The 21,945-nt window shown below is 39.9% G+C and overlaps 1 protein-coding gene across 1 annotated transcript in view; it reads right to left on the reverse strand.

Annotated features, from left to right (window-relative positions):
- TTC21B (tetratricopeptide repeat domain 21B) overlaps window positions 1-21,945 on the reverse strand; it is a 105,823-nt gene that overhangs the window by 10,358 nt on the left and 73,520 nt on the right. Inside the window, exons 19-27 of the mRNA XM_034785703.1 lie at window positions 19,864-19,970; window positions 15,788-15,976; window positions 13,011-13,121; window positions 11,687-11,768; window positions 10,856-11,006; window positions 10,251-10,412; window positions 9,693-9,888; window positions 8,645-8,869; window positions 1,919-2,039 (exon numbers count right to left, since the gene is read on the reverse strand). Of these exons, the coding sequence (XP_034641594.1) occupies window positions 1,919-2,039; window positions 8,645-8,869; window positions 9,693-9,888; window positions 10,251-10,412; window positions 10,856-11,006; window positions 11,687-11,768; window positions 13,011-13,121; window positions 15,788-15,976; window positions 19,864-19,970 (1,344 nt within the window). The remainder of the gene's footprint in view (window positions 1-1,918; window positions 2,040-8,644; window positions 8,870-9,692; window positions 9,889-10,250; window positions 10,413-10,855; window positions 11,007-11,686; window positions 11,769-13,010; window positions 13,122-15,787; window positions 15,977-19,863; window positions 19,971-21,945) is intronic.

A 21,945-nucleotide genomic window follows, 5' to 3' on the forward strand; every position in this document is an offset into this window, starting at 1 on the left:
TCTGGTAAATTGCTGTCAATACACAGTCCAAGAACCGTAGTGTGGCCAGTGGTGGGGGCCTATACAAGGCAGGAGGTGGCATCCAGGGCTGATCCCACTATCCCTGTCATGGACAAAGATCCTTGTTGAAGTACGGGTTCCTGTTTGGATGTGGAGGGGAACACAGAACTGATATAGAAGAGACTGACTGAATCGCTCCTTCATCCTCTGCAAAGTCCACCAATGATGGGGCCCCAGTAGACAAAGGCAGAGTGTCTTGCAGTATTGGGAAGCAAAGGTAATCTGGAGATCGGGGTATCAGTACCAAGAGTCATTTGATACCCATAAGTAGTGGGTATTCTGGCTCATCTAAGACTGACAAGTCTCTGGAATAGCTGAATTCCTGCAGCAGTGAGTGGGTCGGTACCAATGCAGCAGTTGAGCTGGACTGTGTCAGTGCCAAGGCAGAACATGGTTGGTGCTTCAATTTGCCCAGTACTGAAGGAGTCGAGAGAGAAGATGCTGATGGTAAGTGTGATATAGATATTGCAATTCTAAAGGAGTGTATATATCCTAGGCCTCCCTGTCCTTTATAGATGGGACCTGGGGCCTGCTGAATCTGTGCTTCTCCAAAGCACTCTGGGATCTCCCAGCTTTGCTGGTATGGGAGGAAGAGTGTCTTTCGGCTCCACAGTACCAAGCCGAGAGGTTGAGGCCTCCGACACAGTGGACTTAGCACAAGATTGGGGCCTTTTGGGAGCCAGCTCCTTATAAGCTCCCCAGCTTAGGGGAGACCTGGGCCTAAGTCAAAGGGGTGCTGGATCTGTCCAGAGACAGATGTACAGGGGTAGGGTGTACAGATTTCACTCAGAAGCAGGTCTAAGAGAGTGCTCCATCATCAGAAGTCTCAGTTTGGTTTCCTGGTTCTTCTGTGCTCTAAATTTGAGAGCTAGGCAAGTTACACTTTTGGAAGATATGAGACTCTCCCAAGCAATAGACACACTTAGGGTAGGTTTACACTTTTGCTTAAGTAATTCTAACTTACATCACTCGGGGGTGTGAAAGACCACGCCCACCGAGCGCAGCAAGTTACAGCGGCCTAAGTGCTGACCACACTGGCGCTATGTCAACAGAAGACACTCTCCCGCCAACATAGCTTCCGCCTCTCGCAGTGCGCTTTCCCATTGGCATACAGCATCTTTACCAGACACGTTACAGTGGCATAACACTTCTAGTGTAGACTAGCTCTTACAGTGGCTGTCGCTGACTGAGATTGCCTCCTAACAAGTGAGGCAGCTTGAAACGTGGTAACCCAGGCACGCCCAGCCAGGCTGGTAGGGCTCCCCAGAAAAATAGGAGGAAAAAGGGAGAGAAAAAAAGTCAATCCTCTCACTACTATTTAAGTAATTCTATACTAAAACTAACATTAACTAGAAACACTAAACTAACAGAACAGCTGTAGAACACACTGAGGTATGCACAAGGCAGACACGATCGAGCTCGGTCTCGCACTGAAAAATTAAGAGAAGGAACTGAAGGCGGTTCATCCACGAAGCCCTATATACCCTCGATGTGCAGCATAAAGTTGTATAGAGCGCATGCGCAGGCTGAACAGACTCTTCTAATGGAAAATCTCTGAGCAAGGGCTCAAGAGGCGTACGCACTCCTGCAGAGAAGCACCTACAGGAACACTACTAGAAGAACACCAGCTGTAAATTGCTGAGAGTCTTGTCAAAGTACCAACTCAAATGGCTCTCTCTTGCCATGAAGGTTCTCTCCTATGTTGTAATGTAGATCTCTAAACAGCTGAATTTTCACAGGAAGACAATCAGAGAAGATATTTTACTTATATAGAAAATTAAATGCAGTCTTACTGATAGTCATTGTTTCTGTTCTTTTGTATTACCACAGGATAAAAATGTAGGTTGTGTAAACATACCTATTGTTGGATTTGTTTGGTTTCCATACTTCCAGGCCATCTCATAATTTACTGCTGCATCCTTATACGCTTGCTCCTTTTCCATTATGTATCCCATATATTCATAGGCTTTGCAACAGGACTACAAAATATAAAAGTTGACTACATTTATTTCAAAACTTTATTTAGAGAAACACATGCAGTACTGACAATCAATTAAATAAATATTAATATACACAGTTTGGAAAGCATATACAATTACATGATGTTACTAACTTCTGTGACAAAATGTTCTGGATTAAAGTCAGGACAAGACAAATCCCATTTGTGTAATTCTGTGCATGGCTGTTCTTAAGATCCTCAGCCAAAGTAAGAGGCTGAGAACAAGAGTTGCTCAACTGGGGAGAAGAGGTGAGTAGGTTAAGGGGAAAAGAAGGAAGTGCATTACATTGTCCTAATGGCTCTTGCTGGAAGCATTTTTCCAATTAGTACTGCCTGAATGTATTAGGTCCAGAAGGCCAGGATTAGGTATATGGCCCCAGTAGCATTGAGTGAAACATCTTCACAGTGGCAGTTGTTATGCCTGTCACTGCTGAGCAGAGCAAAGGGTTTTAGGGACATACTCTTCTGGGGCAGTTAGTTGGCTTTCCCATTGGGTGAAGCACTGACTACTGCAATAGGGCCAGACAACATGCAGAAGCAGTACAAAATGATTAGAGTTTGCAGGAGAGAAGGGACCGGTGCTGAGAAGCTCGGTGCTGAGATAACCAAAGTTTGGCTACTTAAAAGAAATATTTGTTGTCTAAGAAAACAGCTTTCAAATAAAAATGGATACATTATACTAACAAATTATAAACATTAAATATTTTCAATAAAAGCTAATTTTATTATTCTTAGTCTCCTAAAAATATGTTTATTACCCTGTAAGCTTATCAAAGCTGTGCTTTAAAGTAAAACCAAGAAGTGATTTCATGACTTGATGGTTTTGTAAATGATGCTCCATGTAACTCACAAGTTGCTTATCATCACTTTGCAATACCACGAAATACGGTTAAGAAAAAGAGCCACATAAAAGTAAATAGCTAATGAAAAAACTCTTCTAGCAGCATGGTCAGTTTATTTTCTTCTTAGTTGTTGCGGGCTTTATTTGCATAAAAGACATATTTTATAAAATTCACCACTGCCACCCAAAATGGGCTTCCCCAGGGCCAGTGGGAGTGAGTGTATAAAGGGAATCCCATCAACCTTCATATTCTGCCAGCCAAGAAAAGTGGTGAAAGGACACAGTCACAGTCTGCTATCCTAACAAGTATTCGCCATATTAGCCAGACATGCAATCCTTACCATGAGCTGCCTAATCATGATGGTGTCTACCAAGGACAAGTGCCTGTCCCGTTTCTATACACAAAAACTATTTAAAACAGTTTAGCAATTTAACTGTATTTCAATCTATATTGTGTGTGCGCGCACACACACACACACACACACACACACACACACACTATATGAAAAGAACATTAAGGTTGCAAAGTCAAGCACTCAGAAGCTAGGAAATGGCAGAAATTAGATTGTCTGTGCAACTTTAATTCAGCCCCCTTGTGTATTTGCATGATAATACAGCCCTTAATTACATACTATTTTTCACAGGACCCCTGCCTCATTCAGTGCACAGTATGGACTGCTTTAGGGATGAATCAGGACTATGTAGTGAAAGAAGCGGTTGGCTGTAGGGCAATTTCATTTGTTGTAGAGTTCCTATAAGATGCTAGGCAAGTCATTTAAATAAAACTATTTACAGATGGTCATTAATTGTGTGTTCCTCATTTTCTGAGCGCCTGACTTGAGACCCTTGGTCTGATTTGCAATATGTCATATCACTCTCTCTGGACTCCCAATCCCAGCTCCTTGTTTCCAGTCTCCTTACCCAGCCAGTCCCAGTTTCCCCATTCCCGACTCATCTGTCCTACATCTGTCCCCCTCCCTGATCACTCCCAATTTTCATCAACTCTCAGGCCTAATCTCCCCTCACCGCCCAGGCTCCTCATTCAATCTCAGGGTTCCCCCACTCCTTGTCACAGTGGGACTTTCTGAGCAGAGACTCTCTCCCCGGCTCGTCATCCAAGCTCAGTCCCCTCTCACCCCCCACACCCTTTACCCTCCCTGGGCTCCCAGTCCTACCTTCCACTACAACACTCAATTCCAGTTTCTCCCTCACCAGGCTTTGTCCCAATCTCCTCCCTGACCCCTGCCCAAAGTCTGTCAGTTGTCCCCTCTACATTTGAATCAAGCAGTTTCTTCCTCCAAACTGCCTGGGTCCACCATGGGGGCCATTGAAAGCACAGGACAGATTGGCCCCCTGTTCCGAGTTCAGTTTCCAGACCACTCACAATGCTGAGAGCTGCAATTACAGGGAAAATCCTGATCAGTACTGGTTGGTGCAAGCTTAGTGCAGATGGAATCTTTGGGGGAAGATATCTAAGAAACCACTACTGAGCACAGAAACATAGAAATGTAGGGCTATAAGAGACCTCAAGAGGTCATCCAGTCCAACTGCCTGTGCTGAAGCAAGATTAAGCATACGTAGACCATCTCTGACAGTTATTTGTCTAACCGGTTCTTTAAAACCTCCAATGATGGAGATTCCAGTCTCTCTACATAACCCATCCCAATGCTTAACTATCCTTATAGTTAGAAAGCTTTACTTAATGTATAACATTAATCTTCCCTGCGACAAATTAAGCCAATTGCTTCTTGTTTTACCCCTCATGGACATGGAGAACTAATTCCCATTCACCTTTGGTCTGACCCAGTACGGCTGTTCTTACGTTCTGTTCTCTTTAGAACAACATTGTACATCTTTCGAGACTATTATGTCCCCCCCTTAAGTCTTCTCTTTTTTTAGACTACTATGTTCAATTCTTTCAACCTTCCCTGAGAGGCCATGTTTTCTAAACCTTTATTTTTGTTGCTTTCCTCTGGACACTCCCCAGTTTGTCCATATCTTTCTGAAACTGTGGTGCCCAGCTGAGACTTCACCAGTGCTGAGTAGAATGGAACAATTACCCCACGTGTCTTACATCTAACACTCCTCCTAATACATCATAGAATGACATTTGTCTTTTCTGCAACAGCACCACATTGCTGACACTCAAATCTGTGATCCATCCCAGATCCTTTTTTGCAGTACTGCTGCCTACCCAGTTATTCCCCCATCTTGTATTTATGTATTTGATTTTTTTCTTCTTAAGTTTTATACTTTGCACTTGTCTTCACTGAATTTCATCTTATTGATTTCAGACCAATTCTCTAATGTATCAAGATATTAAAAGTCAAAAACTACTATCTTCTAAAGTGTTTGCATCATCTCAGCAGCCGATTTGTAAATTTTCTCTCTATTTCTTCATCGAAGTCATTAATGACAATACTTAATAGTTTCGACCTCAGAACAGACTGCTGCCGGTCCCCATTTTGTAAGTCCTCCTAGTCTGACACTAAATCACAGACAACTACTCTGTATGGTTTTTCAACCAGTGACTCCCCATTTAACAATAATTTCATTTAGACCATACTTCCCTAGTTTGTTTACATGACTCATGTGGGAGTGTGTTCAAAGCCTTACTAAAGTCAAGATATATCATATGTCTACTGCTTCCCCGCTATCAACTAGTCCAGTTAACCTGTCAAAGAAGGAAATTAGATTGATTTAGCATGATTTGTTCTTGATAAATCAGCGTTGGCCATTACTTACCCCTTATTATCCTCGAGCATGTGTGAACTGCTATTTTTCAAAGGTTAATAAGTAGGCCAATTTTGGTGTTTTCTCATGGGCACAACAAAAGGCACATCCCTGACACAAAGGCTAGTCCCCCGCCAAATTTCAAGTCTCTGCTCACAGGAATGCTAGAGCTTTTCAAAGAAAGGCTGCTGCCAGGATTATTTAACAGGGGCAAAACAAAGTATTTTTCCCTAGCCTCATTCCTGAAAAAAGCTAAACTGTTTTGGCTAAAATTTTCCAGATTTATTTTTTTACCTGAGACGAACACCTGCCATGAAAAATTGCAGCCTGAATGGTTAAATAGTTTGGCAAAATTGTAAGCAACTGAAAATAGGATCTTCTAATGGGAAGTTTCAGGCAACCTGAATAGGTAGTGCTACCAGCTCTGCCTGTAATATGTAATACACACACATTGCGTGTGTGTGTGTGTGTGTGTGTGTGTGTGTGTGTGTGTGTGTACACACACACACACACACACACACACACTATAGATTAAAACAGATTAAATCTTTCATAATGAAAGACAAAATAAAATTGATTAAATACAGAAAAACAGACAGGAATCTCCATATTAAACATATAAAGCAGAGCATGCTCACAATTAGCTACAACTCTGAAAATAAGCAAGTTTTTTGAAGGTCTCATTTTGAATGGTTTATAAAAGATGTATTGCCTTATCACTAAACTGAGTATTTTCTGTAAAGAAGTTACAGAATTCTACTTAATGTCCTATCTAATTATCAATTTAGCATGCTAATTATTTACACTAGGGACAAGACAAATGCAGACACCTGTATTATATTCAACTTCATCTTAACTATTCAAAACTGTTTTAGATTAAACTTCCTAAGTCTAATGAGGAAATGGTTTCAATTTATAACCTACAAGACCAACCAGAGATCATCTGGAAAACTGGAATACAATATAGTCCAAGATTTCTCTTATGAAGAAGTCTGTGGTCTATAAGTGGTTCCTTAACTGTATTTTTTAAATAAATATATAAAAAAGCCCTTGATTCTATGGAAAGCTTCTGGTTTCGGAAATATATGTTGGGCTCTCTGACTTTGTAACCTAACACTGATTATGGTCTGCGGTCTAAACCAAATCTACATGTTTTAAATGGACACAAACCCATGTTGCATGACAAAGTGTTTACATAGGCTCTCTCATTCAATATGTACATACATCATTCATTTCTGATTGTAAAAAGCAATTCTAAAAACCCATTCACCAAAATAATATATTTTGTCAGTCTAGTCAAGTTTGTAACTCAGAATGCTTGTGGAAAATATTTCCATAAACACATAAAGTAGTTTAAAAAACAAAAACAAAAAAAACACCTTTGGCAACCATTTTTATCTGTACAGTTCGATTCCTCCAGGCTTTCTTCACAGCACATGGGTTGGAGGCCAATGTGGGAATGGGCATCTCTTCCTTGTGCTCTGGCACTGGAGACCCAGAATGCAATCTTTTTGTAGCCTTCCTGTTTACTTTACTCTCACTTCCATTATTCAGAACCTTATTTATCTATCTAAATATCTAATTGTACAAAGATGTTTAAAGAAAAGAATTTGATAATATGATCTGTATTTGTCACCTCTACCAAGAGATATAATTTAATCAACCCAGCTTGTATAGAATCACAGCAGCAGTACATGACACTGCCCCCACCACTGTTCCAGGATCTGCTCACATTACCTATGGGTTTTCAGAGTGAAAGGCTCTAGATTTAGACCAGCCAGTGCTGTTACTGTGACTTTAGGAGAATTAATAGACTCTACAGGGTGTGGGAGCTGACAGTTGGAGCAGGCAGCTAGTTTTAGGTTAGATTGAAAGACTGACCTGAGCTAAGATGCTCTGTATATATGTTAACTTTGTATTTAACAAAGACTGTTAAACTACTAAAAATTAATTATTAAGACTAGTGGATTACTTGCATATAAAAACAAATATACAGCCTACTTGAAAGACCACCTCTGACACAATGTCATCCTGTTACAACTGTAATCAGAGGAAGCTCTCATGCTTAACCCACTAGGCATAAAAGAGGGAGCTCTGCTGGCAGGACATTTTTGGTTAGAGGAACATTATTGGTTCCAGAACTAAACTAAGCTTCCAAGCACAGCAGGAGATTTGACAGGAGAACGAAACTTAAGTTCTGCTTCAACAACTCTAGAAATAGGAGGGTGAAATGCAGATGAAATCTGAAGGATACCTAAAAGCAGCTACTCGAACCTGCAGGATGCTGAGGCTGAACCCTGGGGTGTGGTCTCTGCAGAGGAAAAAGTCTCTTAAATGTGCCTCATCTGAAGGAAGGTGATATGTATAAAAGTAGAAAGGAAAAGCAAGCTCTCAACCACCAAGGAGAAACAAAATAATGGGAAATATTAAGCAGGAGAGCTAAAGCTGCTGACGTCCTACCATCCAAGCAGAGCTTCTGGCAGCTTGCCAGGTCAGAAATCCCATGTGCCCAATCAAAACATTAGAAAAGCAGCAACTCAGTGCAAGACAGGTGAAAGAATCAGAAAAACTAAAAATGCATGTAGATTAGTTTGTAAAACAGAGCTTATAAGACGTGTTCTGTTAACATACAAAATTGTGTATGCAGCTACGGATAATGTATTAGTAAATGAGGCAAATGTCCACAATTTATATTTGTCTGCAATTTTCATTAGCCCCAAATCAGATTCATAATGAGATGCATTCTTGACATTCCGCAGACACCTTCAACACATAGTGCCTCACCACAGCTTAAACTTGCATATATTACTGACAGCTCATTAGGTAGCATCTTCAGATGCATTCATTTCCTGTTCTCAAGGGTAAACGGTTAGTCTCTTGCTCTTTCCAAGTTCATTTCCACTACATAAGAAAACTAACTTTGAAATAAAATACATTTTCAATGGCAAATTTAAAAACAGAGCATACAGATAAGTATATGGAAAATTACTTTTTACTATTCTGTCACTTACCCTGTTATGACGAAGACACCGTTTTAATAGTTCACCTGCCATATCATATTTTGCAGATTGAATATAAATATCAGCAAGAAGGAGCCAACTTTTTTCAAACTCCTCTGCATCTATGGGATTCCAGTTCATTTTTGAAATGCGTTTCAATTGATTCCTGGCTCGTGGAGTTTGTTTTAAAATCATGTAGGCTGTGGCCATTCCCAAAAGTGCTGGGATATGATCCTTCTGCAATACAACATTTTAAGAATAGAATTAAGTTTTCTAAATTATATTGTTACTGAGCAGCTACAGAAAGATAAAACTAGAAGCTAAGACCCGAATGTCAATGAGATGCCAATGAAAATACATAAAAGCATCCAATTTTGAAATGTTGAGTTATTTTTGGACATGGAATGAACTTAGAATTGATCTGCTATTGGTCATGCAGTTTTAAAAACACTGGGAATATTACATGAAAGCTACATCTACACTATGAGCTAGGGGTACAATTCTCAGCTCATGTATGCACACTCATGTGCTCACTGAGCTAAGAACAGTAGCATAGCCACAATGGCACAGGCAGCAGTAGTATGGGCTAACCCGCCTGAGTATGTACCCACTGGGTTTGTGCTCAGGGAGGCTAGCCCATGCTGGTGCTACCCGCGCTACTTAGCATGCTAACTCAGATGAGAGATAGCACAAGTATGTGTACGTGAGCTGGGAATCATATCCTGAACTCATTATCTAGACTTAGCCGAAGTTACTAAGCAAAAAATTAGTTGTATTTTAAGAAGCGTGGTAAGCCTAGTTACCAATTTCTTAATAAATTTGCAAATTCAACTACAAATGTATATATCAACAAGAGAGAATGCTTCTTCGGCATGTTTTGTTGCTAATTTAAAAAAAAAATCACTATCTACCTAGTAGGGAACAAATATAATTTTCAGACCTGATAATACGAAGTATCTCACAATATTTCTTAACTTAAACTGAAGAAAAATTATAAAAAAAACCAAAAGTACTTTTTTGTGGAGGAAGGGAAGGTGGGCGGGGAGAGAAAATTACCAACCTCAGCAACTACTACTTCAGTGAAAGTATTTAGTGCTTGTTCAACATTTGATTTCTGTTTGGTTGCCATTAGGCAATAGTTTTCCATGATACGAAGCTGAATGTGACCCTGAATGGTCTGGGGCTTGAGTTCCTTCAAAAGTTTTTCTGCTGTTCTCACAGCCAGCTGCACAGACTCCTGCTTCTCAGTGGAATTACTATACATTAGAAAGAAAGTTTACAAAAACACCCAATTGTTGTTATGCAATACTACTATTAAACAAGCTACAAGCTGTAACTGATAACATACTAAAGTCATTACACTGTTACATACAATAGTTATCTTTATGACTATTCTATATTGGTTCTCTTCTGTACTGAAAGTTATTTTAAATTATAGGCAAAGACATCCTACAAATACCTAGGGTCCCAGACCAGAATCCCCTTAATTGTCTTGCTGCAATTTGGTAGCTTTCTTATTTCAATGTGCCACACTGAGGCTCTCTCTCATTGTCTATTCAAATTTAGACTTGGGTCCCAAAGCGTTATCAAGAAAAAAATAATTTATTTTTAAACTCACCCTATGTCACCATCCAGATTTTCAAACACTTCACCACCTACAGTTTCATTATCTGGGTTCAAACATATTTCAATCATGTTATAAACTGCATTCTGTCCCCAGTCACTGTCCTTCCGGGCTCTATTAAAATGTCGAAGTGCATCATTTGGTTCACCAGTATACCTAGATAAGTTATGAAAGCACGTTCAGTTTGGACAAGAAGCTAAATAAAATAAACAAGAAAAATGTAGCTTTCAAAATATACTAGGTACATGTTTTTATCGTGTACACATTGTAAAAATTAGTTCTGAGAATGTAATTACTACTACTTGCACTGAAACAGCAAAAAATTCCACATGAAATAGCATCAGATACAGAAGTGAAAGGAATATTAGAGATAGATACAATTAATTAGCTACATTTTCTAGAAATGACACAGGCAAAGTGTTTTTCAGAACCTCGCCTAAAATCCCAGTAACTGAAACTAGACTTCCTAGCCAAGTAGCTACCAATGTCATAATTAGAAGTTCAGAGTTATACAAAAAATTCTTTGAAATTCATTATCTTTTCATATATAATATAGTTACCCAATAAATGTTATTTTATTCAATTATAACTGCACCTACCAAAGATACAGTCCTTTGCAATAATGAAAACCCGGCTCGAGTTTTGCTCTGGAGGAATGTTTCTCAGCCATTACAAGAAATCTTGGAACTTCTTCTAGCTTCCCAGCTCTTCTTAACAGATCAATTAAACGTGATAGAGTTGCATAATTATCTAAATACACACATATATTTAGAACATTTTTAAATGAAGTTACATATTTGCTGGACAAACAGATGAGAAATAAAATAAATCCCTCTTTTAATTCGTGCTACAAATTAAACTAGAGTACATGAACTATTTAAAATAAAAAAACTTTTGTACCTGTATTATGTTCTCTAAATCATATTTACAATGCATTTTAAAAGGTCTATGATCAGATTACAGTAGGTATGGGTCCAATTGAATGGCACTTTAAAAAAATCAAATAATAATATTTGCTACATATACTCTTGACTTCTTTCAAATATATTCCCAATAGCAAACTTTACAATCTCTCCAGTATCACTAAAACATAGTTTTATCTGTACCTCTACTCATATTTTGCATATATACTGAAACAAAACTTTACAGCACACTCCAGTTACTTACGTTAGCCTTGAAATCCTATTTCTGTTTGTGTACACACAAACTTTGGCAGTGTATTTGAAACAGAAAAGGTTAAATAATTCTGTAACTGTATTAGGTCCTACATGAAATATGCACATTTCATCTAGATATAATCATTGCTTAAGCTTCATAGAAAAGATGCTTTAAATATTTGTGTCTATGATATCCACTAGAACCAGGGGATGGCTCGTGTTTGACATTCATGTAATCAGAAAGAAACTGAAGTATCATTACTGAATATACACCTGGTTTGCGTTCTAAGAGCTGTTGGAAATGAAAAACAGCTTGTTCATAGTCCTGCTTCCTGAACATCAGGTCAGCCATCATCTACACGATCAAAACAAAAAACAAACAAATAAACAAAAACTGTTACGAGACATGGTATGGAATGGTTGTTTGATTAATCCCCAAATCTACTGATATGAAAATGTAAACGAGAGACTCAAAACAATGAAATCTAATTCTCTATAAAAGGGGTTCTGAAATTAAGTATTTTTAAAATTATCTCATAGTATGCATAATAAGGAGAATTCATATTTGTTTGGGAAGATACTGAAATTTATATTAACAATTTAAAGAGAACTAGTTAACTTCTGTTTGTACCATGAAATCCTGCCCCTGACACTATAGGTTCTTCCTTGTTAAATTATTAAACAAAAAAAAGCCATATGTTAAGAGAAGAAATAGGGTTTTTTTTCCCAATTATGTATTAACTACTAATTTTTTAAAAAAATTATAAGTACCAATTCTTTCTTGCATGAATTGTGTTTTTATTAGAAATCCAGGGTGAGTATATATAGAGACGAGCACTCAATCGGTTATTAGGACTGCAAGGAAAAAATATTGTAACGCAGGCAAATAATGAGAAATAAGTCCAAATTATTCCAAGTTTCATTTTCTTTTCACTAAGAGGTGGATAGATAAGAACAGATTTATCAAATGCTCTTCTGAATGTTATTTCCTCCTGGTTCTTCATACAGTACCAGAATAAAATCAGGCATGATCATGACTTCCAATGACCAGGAAAAAAAGTAGTTAGTTTTTCCAGTACAGTAAAATCTTTCAACTGCTTGATCCATAACTTAATAGTAGGTTCTAGTTTCCAGAGGAGGATGACCGTACCATAACCAGTGTAACTTAAGCGGCTTGTTAAAACCCTGTCCACCTTAAATAATAATACAGTCCAGTAGGTAAAGTACTCTGGGCTACATCTCGTCCGCAAGCAGTGCAGTGTTAAAGATGTGGTTTAAGAGGAGTTTTCTCATAAACTGTTTATTCTGTGGCATCTAGCAATATTCTGACCACTGTTTCTCTTACAATTACCTCTCATGTTTCTGTAACATGCATTCTGTATCAAGATAGTAAGGCTACGTATACTAATAGTTATATGTAAATGAACATCTAAACAACACTTAACGATAGGTTGTTGATCTTCATTTACTAAATCTCCTCCAGTTTTTTTTTTAAATACACATGGATATACACATATTTTAGACAATACATATTAAATAGTTTTCTAGCACTGAAGTCCTCTTGATATAGCAAATCAAATGAGTACAACTCACTAACCATTGTAGCTGCTTCATTATCTTGGTCGTTCTTCAGTAACAGTGTACACTGATGTTGGCAAGCATCAGTATCATCTTGTGCAAGGTACAAACGTGCAAGTTCCAACATTACCTGGAGATGAAAAAAATAGAAAAGTATTCCTCTTTATACAAATAACAGGGAAGAGATAGTTTAGTGGTTAGTGTTTTAGCTTAGAATTCAGGAGACCTGGGTTCAATTCCCCGACTTCCTGCATGATCTTGGGCAAGTCACTGAACGAATCTAACCTTCAGTTCCCACATCTGTAAAATGGGGATAATAGCACTTTCCCTGCCTCGCAAGGGTGTTGTAGGGATAAACACACAAAAAACTGTGAGGCACTCAGATACTATGGTGATGGTGGCCATATTATACCTTAGATAGACAGACTTCTCTCTAAACAAAAATAAATGGAAAAAGTTTTAAGTCTTTTCAACCAATAGAAGAACATCTCATTAATATACTCTGATTATTATTAGAGTATAAGCAATTGAGTCAAACTATATTTTTATATACATTTTTATAGACTAGCATACCAGCACCCCAATCCTGATCTATTTCTGAAGATGCAACAGCTATATAAATATTAACTAACCAAAGCTTACTTAGGGGGAGTTCATCATAGGGACTGAGGTTCCATCACAGGCAATTTTAGATAAAGCCATGAAAAGTTCATCGGGGAAGAAACCCACAGCCCAATCTTGTTCCCACTGAAACCAAAGGGGTTTTTGCCAATTGACTTACATGGGAATATGATCAGGTCCCATTTGTGGCATTCTTGATGCTGGGAAATTCAATCAGGGTTGTGTGTGAGAAAATAGCTGCATCAGACATTTGGCTGTTCCTCCCACCATATGCAGCTGCTTAAATTCAAAGGTTTAAAAAAGGAGGTAATCATGACCCCAGTTAAGATCTACTTGGCGCCTTGATCTCACTTTTGAAGGCAATGAATTATATCTTGAACTTGTTGAATCAGAACTGTCTTTGCAGCACATTTTCTTTATTAATAGGGTGACCAGATGTCCCGATTTTATAGGGACAGTCCCGATTTTTGGGTCTTTTTCTTGTATAGGCTCCTATTACCCCCCAACCCCTGTCCCAATTTTTCACATTTGCTGTCTGGTCACCCTATTTATTTAATAATTACTTGAACAGTATGTAAATGCTTACTTTTTACATCTACTAAATTACTCTACTACAACTACCTAGGGAGGTAAGATACTATAGTTCTCATTTTATCAGGAAAGTGAGATGAGGCGTGCCAAAGGCCACAGAGTGAGTCAGCAGAACTCAGGAATGTGGCTCCTATTATAAAAAAAAAAAAAAAAAACAGATGCAACATCCTGTCACAAGCATATCTCAGCTGTATTTATCATTATCCAGCATTGAGACTCATCCCAGTTATCTTCTCCTCTGTATTAAATTATTGCAATTCCTGCCTTGCAATCTGTCTTCTTGGAAGAACAGAAAAGTCTCAAGTTATCCAAAATTCAGCTATAGAGGAACAAGAAAACACAAGCAAATTTCCCTACTCTTGATCTCTGTATTGGCTATTTAAAGGGAAAAAAGGTAACTTAAAACCTTGCCTACTGCCCTAAAGGGGGGAAGGAAAACAACAACAAGAACAAAACACTTCCCAAATGCAGTCCTCCTGGAGTATCGGGTAATTTCTAGATATGCTGCTCACATTCCAGCTACTGTACTACTACAAGTTTTAATCAAACACTGTCCATAATGTGTGTTACCACATCTTTGAAACAAGTTGCCTCTGAATACAAGAAACCAATTTGTTCTGTTTTACATTTTGTTTAAAGGCTCATTTTTCCATTAACTTTTTTCTTTTTGCACTTCTTCACTATTATGTGAAAAGGGTGACCTCATGTTTTGTAGGAAAAAAGGATTTTTTCCTGCTTTCTTCCTTACATATATCAAGCCACCCTTACTTTTGCTGGAACCCCTCTGGAAAATAGGATAGTTGCATCACAAGAAACTGAAATATGAGCTGCAGCTTTCCCAGCACTCAACTGAGTGGAAAAGGGAAGTTGAGTCACACTGTTTTTGTTAAAACCTTTAACTCCAATAAAACACAGTGTTCTAATCAATCTGGCTAATCATCTTCTCTCTGTCTCAAATTAGATATTAAAATAACACAGTTAAGGTTTCCATCCTCTTATGATATTACTATCCCAGTAGTATCCAGTCAGCTAGGAAAAACAGGAAGGTAAAAACTTGATATTTCAAAGGGCTTATTGTCACTGCAACAGTTAGTGTGAGTTACTCCGCTTGAGCTAGCCTAGTTCAAGTTAGAGTGGTCACACTGGGGAACAATACTTGAACTACACAGAGTGACTGGATTAGCAATTGAGGAGCTGTGCAAACTCAAGATGTAGCCTATGGCTGCATTCCCAATTGCATTATTAGCTCAAGCCTCAGCAGCACTTAAAATTCAACCCATACCTCCTGACAGGTCAACTAGGTCACACTGATAACACCACTTATCAGTAACGCTACAGATTTGTGCAAGTGGATGGGAGTTGGGTTAAGGGCAACACTATTTACCACTGCAGTGAAGACAAGACCTAAGACAGAAACAAGTAGAAGGAGAACTCAGATTGTCTCTACATCTTAAAGCAGCAACAAAGGCATACTTTTTTTTTTTTTTTTTTTAAACTTTGTAGTTCAGCAGTAAAAGCTGTTAGATGACAAGACCCTGTCAATAAAAGGTGACATAAAAGAGTTATTTCTGAGGTAGGACTGACCTTGTTATCTGTTTCACAATGAACTAGAGCTTCTTTGTAAAATTTAATTGCTTTCTCATAGTTTCGCTGGGCTGTACAATGTTTTGCAATCTCCGCACAAATCTCAGCTACTAACTGTTTCTGTGCAGGAACTGCATCCAGCTGCTCTATTTGAACCCGTTTGAGTACTCTGGCTTGCAATTCCCGAGCCTAGGGGGGAAAAAAAGAGTGAGGGTAGCAGAAAGTTAATGTGATAATAACAATCATTGTTATGTATGCATTCTTGTTAATATAATTAGACAAAAAAAGCACAAGTTGTAAATGCAGAGGTTGCATTCACAAGTTTGTTACTGACTCTCCTTTGAAGCATTTTTTTCCAACCAAGGAAAATTCTTCTCCCCAAACTCACAGTGCACTCAATCATCAGGTTGGTATTTTACTTCTTGTTGTTTTTGTTTTTCTTAAAATACACAAGCTTTTTAACATTTATTATCCCAAATTGACGGAGATAGCCTATATCCTTGTCCAATACAGACCTCTGTCCATTTAAAAAGGGCTTCATTAAGAAGAAAATATTTTTATTTTGTGTACCAGCACCATCATTTGCCACCTACATGCCAAGAAAATGGATATATTCTACAAAATAGAACTGTGTTGGTTTCTTGAAAAGTAGGTTTTCCTCCAGGGTGGAGTGGAGGAAATTAGAAAGAGATCTGGGCAATATTTCAAGATTTTTTTTTTTTTTTTGGATGATGACACTATAGGTACATCTATACTGCATGCTTCTTTGGGGAGTGTGTAGAGAACACACCTGGGTAGCCCACCCCCATCATGGGAATAAATAGCGTAGATGGTGAGGAACGACTTAGGCAAGTAAAGACACACCTGAAGGGTGTGGGTATGTATTCGATTACATACCCTGCATGGCTTTCTACTCATTCAAGCCATGCTTCCTCACCTACACTGCTATTTTGTAGCACTGTAGTGTCCTGCTCTCTCTCCTCTGTTGGAACCCTTCCCATGCTGCAGGGAAAGACTGGCAGCAACGAAAAGCTCTGCTAGCTTCCCATTGACTGAGCCCTTCCCCTGCTGTGGGAAAGACACTGGCGGCAGGAAGCTGGTAGAGCCTTTGCTCATCACAGTGAAAGATTCCAACAATGGGGAGCTGATGAAGCACTAGCACCCCCCTTCTCCCGCGCCCCCCCCTCTGCATACCCTCTGCCAGAGCCCTTCACTGACACAAGTAGCTACACACAGCAGTGCAGTCGTGCTTTTCACCATGGCATGTAGCTCCATGTATACTACACACCGCCACCAAGTGGTGTGTAGTATAGGCATAGCCTTACAGTGAAGGTGATTTTTTTATTAAATGACAAAATCTGCAATTTTAGTAATATTAAAAGTTTCATCCAATTTCACTAATCTGCAATATTTTCCTTACATTTTACACATTTTACCTAACTTATTTAAGATCTGACCACTTGTAAAAATAAAAACACTCAGAACATTTCGTATTTTTTCAAGCTATCATATGATCATAGTTAGCTCAAAATTATAGTTATATCAACTTAAGTAAAAAAGATTCCTGTAGCTAGCTAATCAGCAGTAATCTTCTAAATCACCCCCCTTCCTCAGTTCATTCAGTAGTTTCCTAATCCAACACTGTGACAGGAGCTGTGATGGCAAAAAGTACTGGCACAAGACATCACTGAATGATTCTGACAAGAGCAGCTGTCTACTTATAGCAACAGCTTTCTGTTTACAAACAAGTACTTTGGTAATCAACAGTGAGAAAGAAAATTGATTTTTTTGTACTTAAAACACATTATTCTTCTCCCCCCCCCCCGCCCCATATCCACTGTTGGGCCTCCCCCTTCTCAAAGTTCTGCCTATGAAGGCTGTTGATTACATGTGAAAAAACATTCAGCTCAAGTGTCACATCAAGTCTTTTTTTAAGCTGCCTTCTCTTGTTCTGTACACAAACATCGTTTTCACTAAGTACTGACAAAACCTGACTACTGCTAAGGCAGAGATGAGCAAGACTTCAAGGTCCAAAAACCAAATTATCACATTTATTTCACCTGCTAAAAGAAAATTTGAATTTTGTGTTTTTGCGGTTTTGTTTTCGATCTATGAGGCTCAATTCTGGTGGAAATTCAAAAGTGGAACTCCTATATAGCAGACCTCGCAGCTTATCTAGGAGTTCCTCATATTACATCACACTCAGCCCTGGGAGCAAAAAAATTATGAGTATAACAAATTAAACAACAAAAAACCTTCCTCAATTATATACATTTGCATAGACTTTTTTAGTATCAGCCCAATATATCTATTGCCTAATTAATATAATTGGACCCCAATCATTGTGTAAAGAAAGTGTTGAGGCACACAAGGAGTGCACCAGCCATTTGATCTTTGAAAGCCCATTAGGAAAGAGCTGCTTCCCTGTTGGTTCTGAACATTCTTTCCCCTCTCCCATCCTTGCTTAAGGGCTGTCACAAGCCGCTGGAGAGAAAGAAGCAGTTATGTTACTCTGCTTCTTCATCCTGCTCTACTACTGGTGGTTTAGGTTAAAAAAAAAAAAAAGCAGCTTAAAGCCACCTTCTCTGCCAGTCCCCAACTACATTTCCTCCTCCCTACAGCAGAACAAAGAAACTACAGATAGTGTGTGTAGGGGATGGGGAACAAAGAGATCCAGAAAAAAGAGCTGTGAGGGCCAATCCTGGGTCACCTTCCAAAAGGCAGGAGTGGGAGCAGGAGGGGAGGAGAGTAGTATAATAAGTGGCAGGTGGTGAGTGAATGTATAGTTGGGACTAGTAAATTAATGCATGGGCATTTTAGTAGCAAACAAAGTGGCAGGCGTGGGCAGCCAGGCAGTGGGAGAAAGCAGAGCTTGAGGGGAATTGAAGCAAGCAGACACAGTCAGTGGCAAAAGAGAATGAGACACTGAGGATATGTTAGAAGAGGGAGAGCAAAGAGGGAGGCTGTGAAGAGAGTAGTTATTAAAAGAAGAAGTGAGACACGCTAAAAGAATATGAAGGAGCAAGAGGGAGAGACTACACAAGGAAATAAAGGGTGAAATGGAGAAATCAGTTGGCAGGGAAACAGTTACTGAGAGTTGAGGGGAGAAGATACTGAACTCTAAAAAGAAAAAAGCTGAAGAAAGAGAATGAGACAAGGAAGGACCAAAAATAAGAGATGGGAGTAGGTTCGATGCATTTCTTATTGAGATACGAAATACCAAAATGTTACAATAGATTAACATGTAATGTTTGGGTTTTTTATGCAAACATCCTTTGGGCAATGCACCTGGTTTAATTTTTCAGACTGCTCAGAAGATATTGCTCAGGCTCCCTGAATCTGCAGTTCAGCCCCAGGTTTTTCTGCATGTGCTGGAGGAAATCATTGGAGCCCAACACATTGAAATTAGGTCTTTCAGCAAATGAGAGGAAAGGAGGTTCTTTGGTCAGATCAACTTTCAAGTTGTGGCGAGGTGCTACATCTTTTCCAAAGCTCCAGACTGTGTCTCTAGCTGCCACAGTTTTGCTCCTTTTTCTTTAGCCATTACAGCTCTCCCCTCAAGCCCCATTCTAGGTCTTAACTTTAGACTCCACAGTTCGCCAGTCCTTATCCTTAATGCTGCCCTTGGATAGCAACTGAAATTCAATTACTCTATGCACAGAAAGGCTACAGGCATAGCTCCCACAAACTCCCCATATTGCTCAGCAGTGTGCTTTGGACCTGAACTAAGGAAGCCACTGCTAGCTCTGACTCCATGCCCAGAATTCAGCCACTCTGCTGAAACTATGGTGGCTTTTACATGAATATGTAGCTGGGACTTGGACTTTAGACCTTTAATTCATAGGTCACCTAAGAGCTAGCAACAGAAATACTTTCAGTCAATATCAAACCACTAACCTAGAGGTAAAAAGGTCTGTATCCTATTACCAATCCTCTGAGCAATTCAATCTCTAGTTTATTTTTATTTCTTTTCTTTCTACTTTAGCCACTTTGCTATCCAATTTATTTCTGGAGAATGCTAGAAGTCCTCCTCCCCACAAAATCTTAAAAGTTTAACATACTTATTTTTATTTTACCTGCTGTAAAGACACAATAGCTTCATCTGTCTTCTCCATTTTGCTATAAATTTTTGCTAGAAGAACTTGGTAACGTCCATCTTCCATTAGAGAGGATAATTCATTCACTGTTAAAATATTAAAATATGAAACAAAAAATTAAAGTAGGAACTGCCTCCTTTGGAGTTCAATGACACTTTGTGGATGAGTCATAACTGAAAGATGAAGGTGGGTTAAGGAAAAAATTGGATTGGAGATCTGCAAAAGATTCACCCAAAAGGAGTTGCGTGTTTAGTTCAGCTCACGTTAGTTTCAAATGCATGAGAGAGAAAAAAAGGCTTTCTAATAGATCTTGAATAAATTACGCAAATTAAGGTTCTAATCCTAATCCCATTGAATCAATAGGAAATGTCCTCCCTATTTCAATGGGAGCAGGACTGGGCTGTATGGTGCTTTCACTTAACTATTGCTAAACTCTGAAGAACCACATTGTTTTGGATGGATTTTTGGTAGAAAGGGGACAGTACTGAAAGCACAGCTTTGGTTATTTTATCTAAATATAATATAATATAAGACGGTTACTCACCGTTGTAACTGTTGTTCTTCGAGATGTGTTGCTCATATCCATTCCATTAGGTGTGTGCGCGCCGCGTGCACGATCGTCGGAAGATTTTCTACCCTAGCAACACCGGCGGGTCGGCTGTGGAGCCCCCTAGAGTGGCGCCTTCATGGCGCTGAATATATACCCCAGCCGACCCGGCGCCCCCTCAGTTCCTTCTTGCCGGCTACTCCGACAGTGGGGACGGGGGGCGGGTTTGGAATGGATATGAGCAACACATCTCGAAGAACAACAGTTACAACGGTGAGTAACCGTCTTTTCTTCTTCGAGTGCTTGCTCATATCCATTCCATTAGGTGACTCCCAAGCCCAACTTAGGTGGTGGGGTCGGAGTGAGACATTGCTGTGTGCAAAACCGCTGACCCGAATGCAGCATCGTCCCTGGACTGCTGCACTAGTGCATAGTGAGCTGTAAACGTGTGGACTGATGACCAAACCGCCGCTCTACAAATGTCCTGTATCGGAACGTGTGCCAGGAAAGCAGTCGAGGAGGTTTGGGCCCTCGTGGAGTGAGCGGTGAGGTGCGGTGCTGAGACACCTGCCAGGTCATAGCAAGTCCGGATGCAAGACGTAATCCAGGAGGATAGGCGTTGTGAGGAGACCGGTGAGCCTTTCATTCGGTCGGCCACTGCAACGAAGAGTTGCGTCGTCTTTCTAAAGTGCTTTGTGCGGTCAATATAGAAGGCCAGGGCCCTTCGTACGTCCAGGGAATGCAAACGTTGATCCTGGCGAGTGGCATGTGGTTTGGGATAAAAGACCGGGAGAAATATGTCCTGGTTGATATGAAATGGAGAAACCACCTTAGGGAGAAAGGCAGGATGTGGACGAAGCTGCACTTTATCCTTATGGAAAACTGTATAAGGGGGCTCGGATGTAAGCGCCCTGAGTTCAGAAACTCGCCTTGCTGAGGTGATGGCTACGAGGAAGGCTGTCTTCCAGGATAGGTACAAAAGTGAACAGGTGGCTAGTGGTTCGAATGGAGGGCCTGTGAGTTTGGAGAGAACCAGATTAAGGTCCCACGTCGGGACGGGCTGACGCTGTTGTGGGTACGTCCGGTCTAAGCCCTTGAGGAATCTAACGACCATCGGGTTAGAGAATACCGAGGACGCGAGTTCCCCCGGGTGAAAGGCTGATATAGCAGCCAGGTGAACTCTGATTGAAGATATCGCCAACCCTTGCTGTTTTAGGGAGAGGAGATATTCCAATATGAGAGGAATGGGTGCCTGCAACGGGAGCGTGGCTCGTTGTTCGCACCAACAGGAGAACCGCTTCCACTTGGCCAAGTATGTGGTCCATGTTGAGGGCTTCCTACTGCTCAGCAGAATCTGTTGGACAGAGTGCGAGCACTGCTGCTCTGCCTGGGTGAACCATGGAGCAGCCACGCCGTGAGATGGAGAGATTGCAGGTCGGGGTGACGCAGCCGACCGTGGTCCTGAGATATGAGATCCGGACATAATGGAAGCGGGATCGGTGTCTGAACCGAGA

The sequence above is a fragment of the Trachemys scripta genome, chromosome 11 (genome assembly GCF_013100865.1).
Source record: "Trachemys scripta elegans isolate TJP31775 chromosome 11, CAS_Tse_1.0, whole genome shotgun sequence".
Classification (NCBI taxonomy): Eukaryota; Metazoa; Chordata; order Testudines; family Emydidae; genus Trachemys; species Trachemys scripta.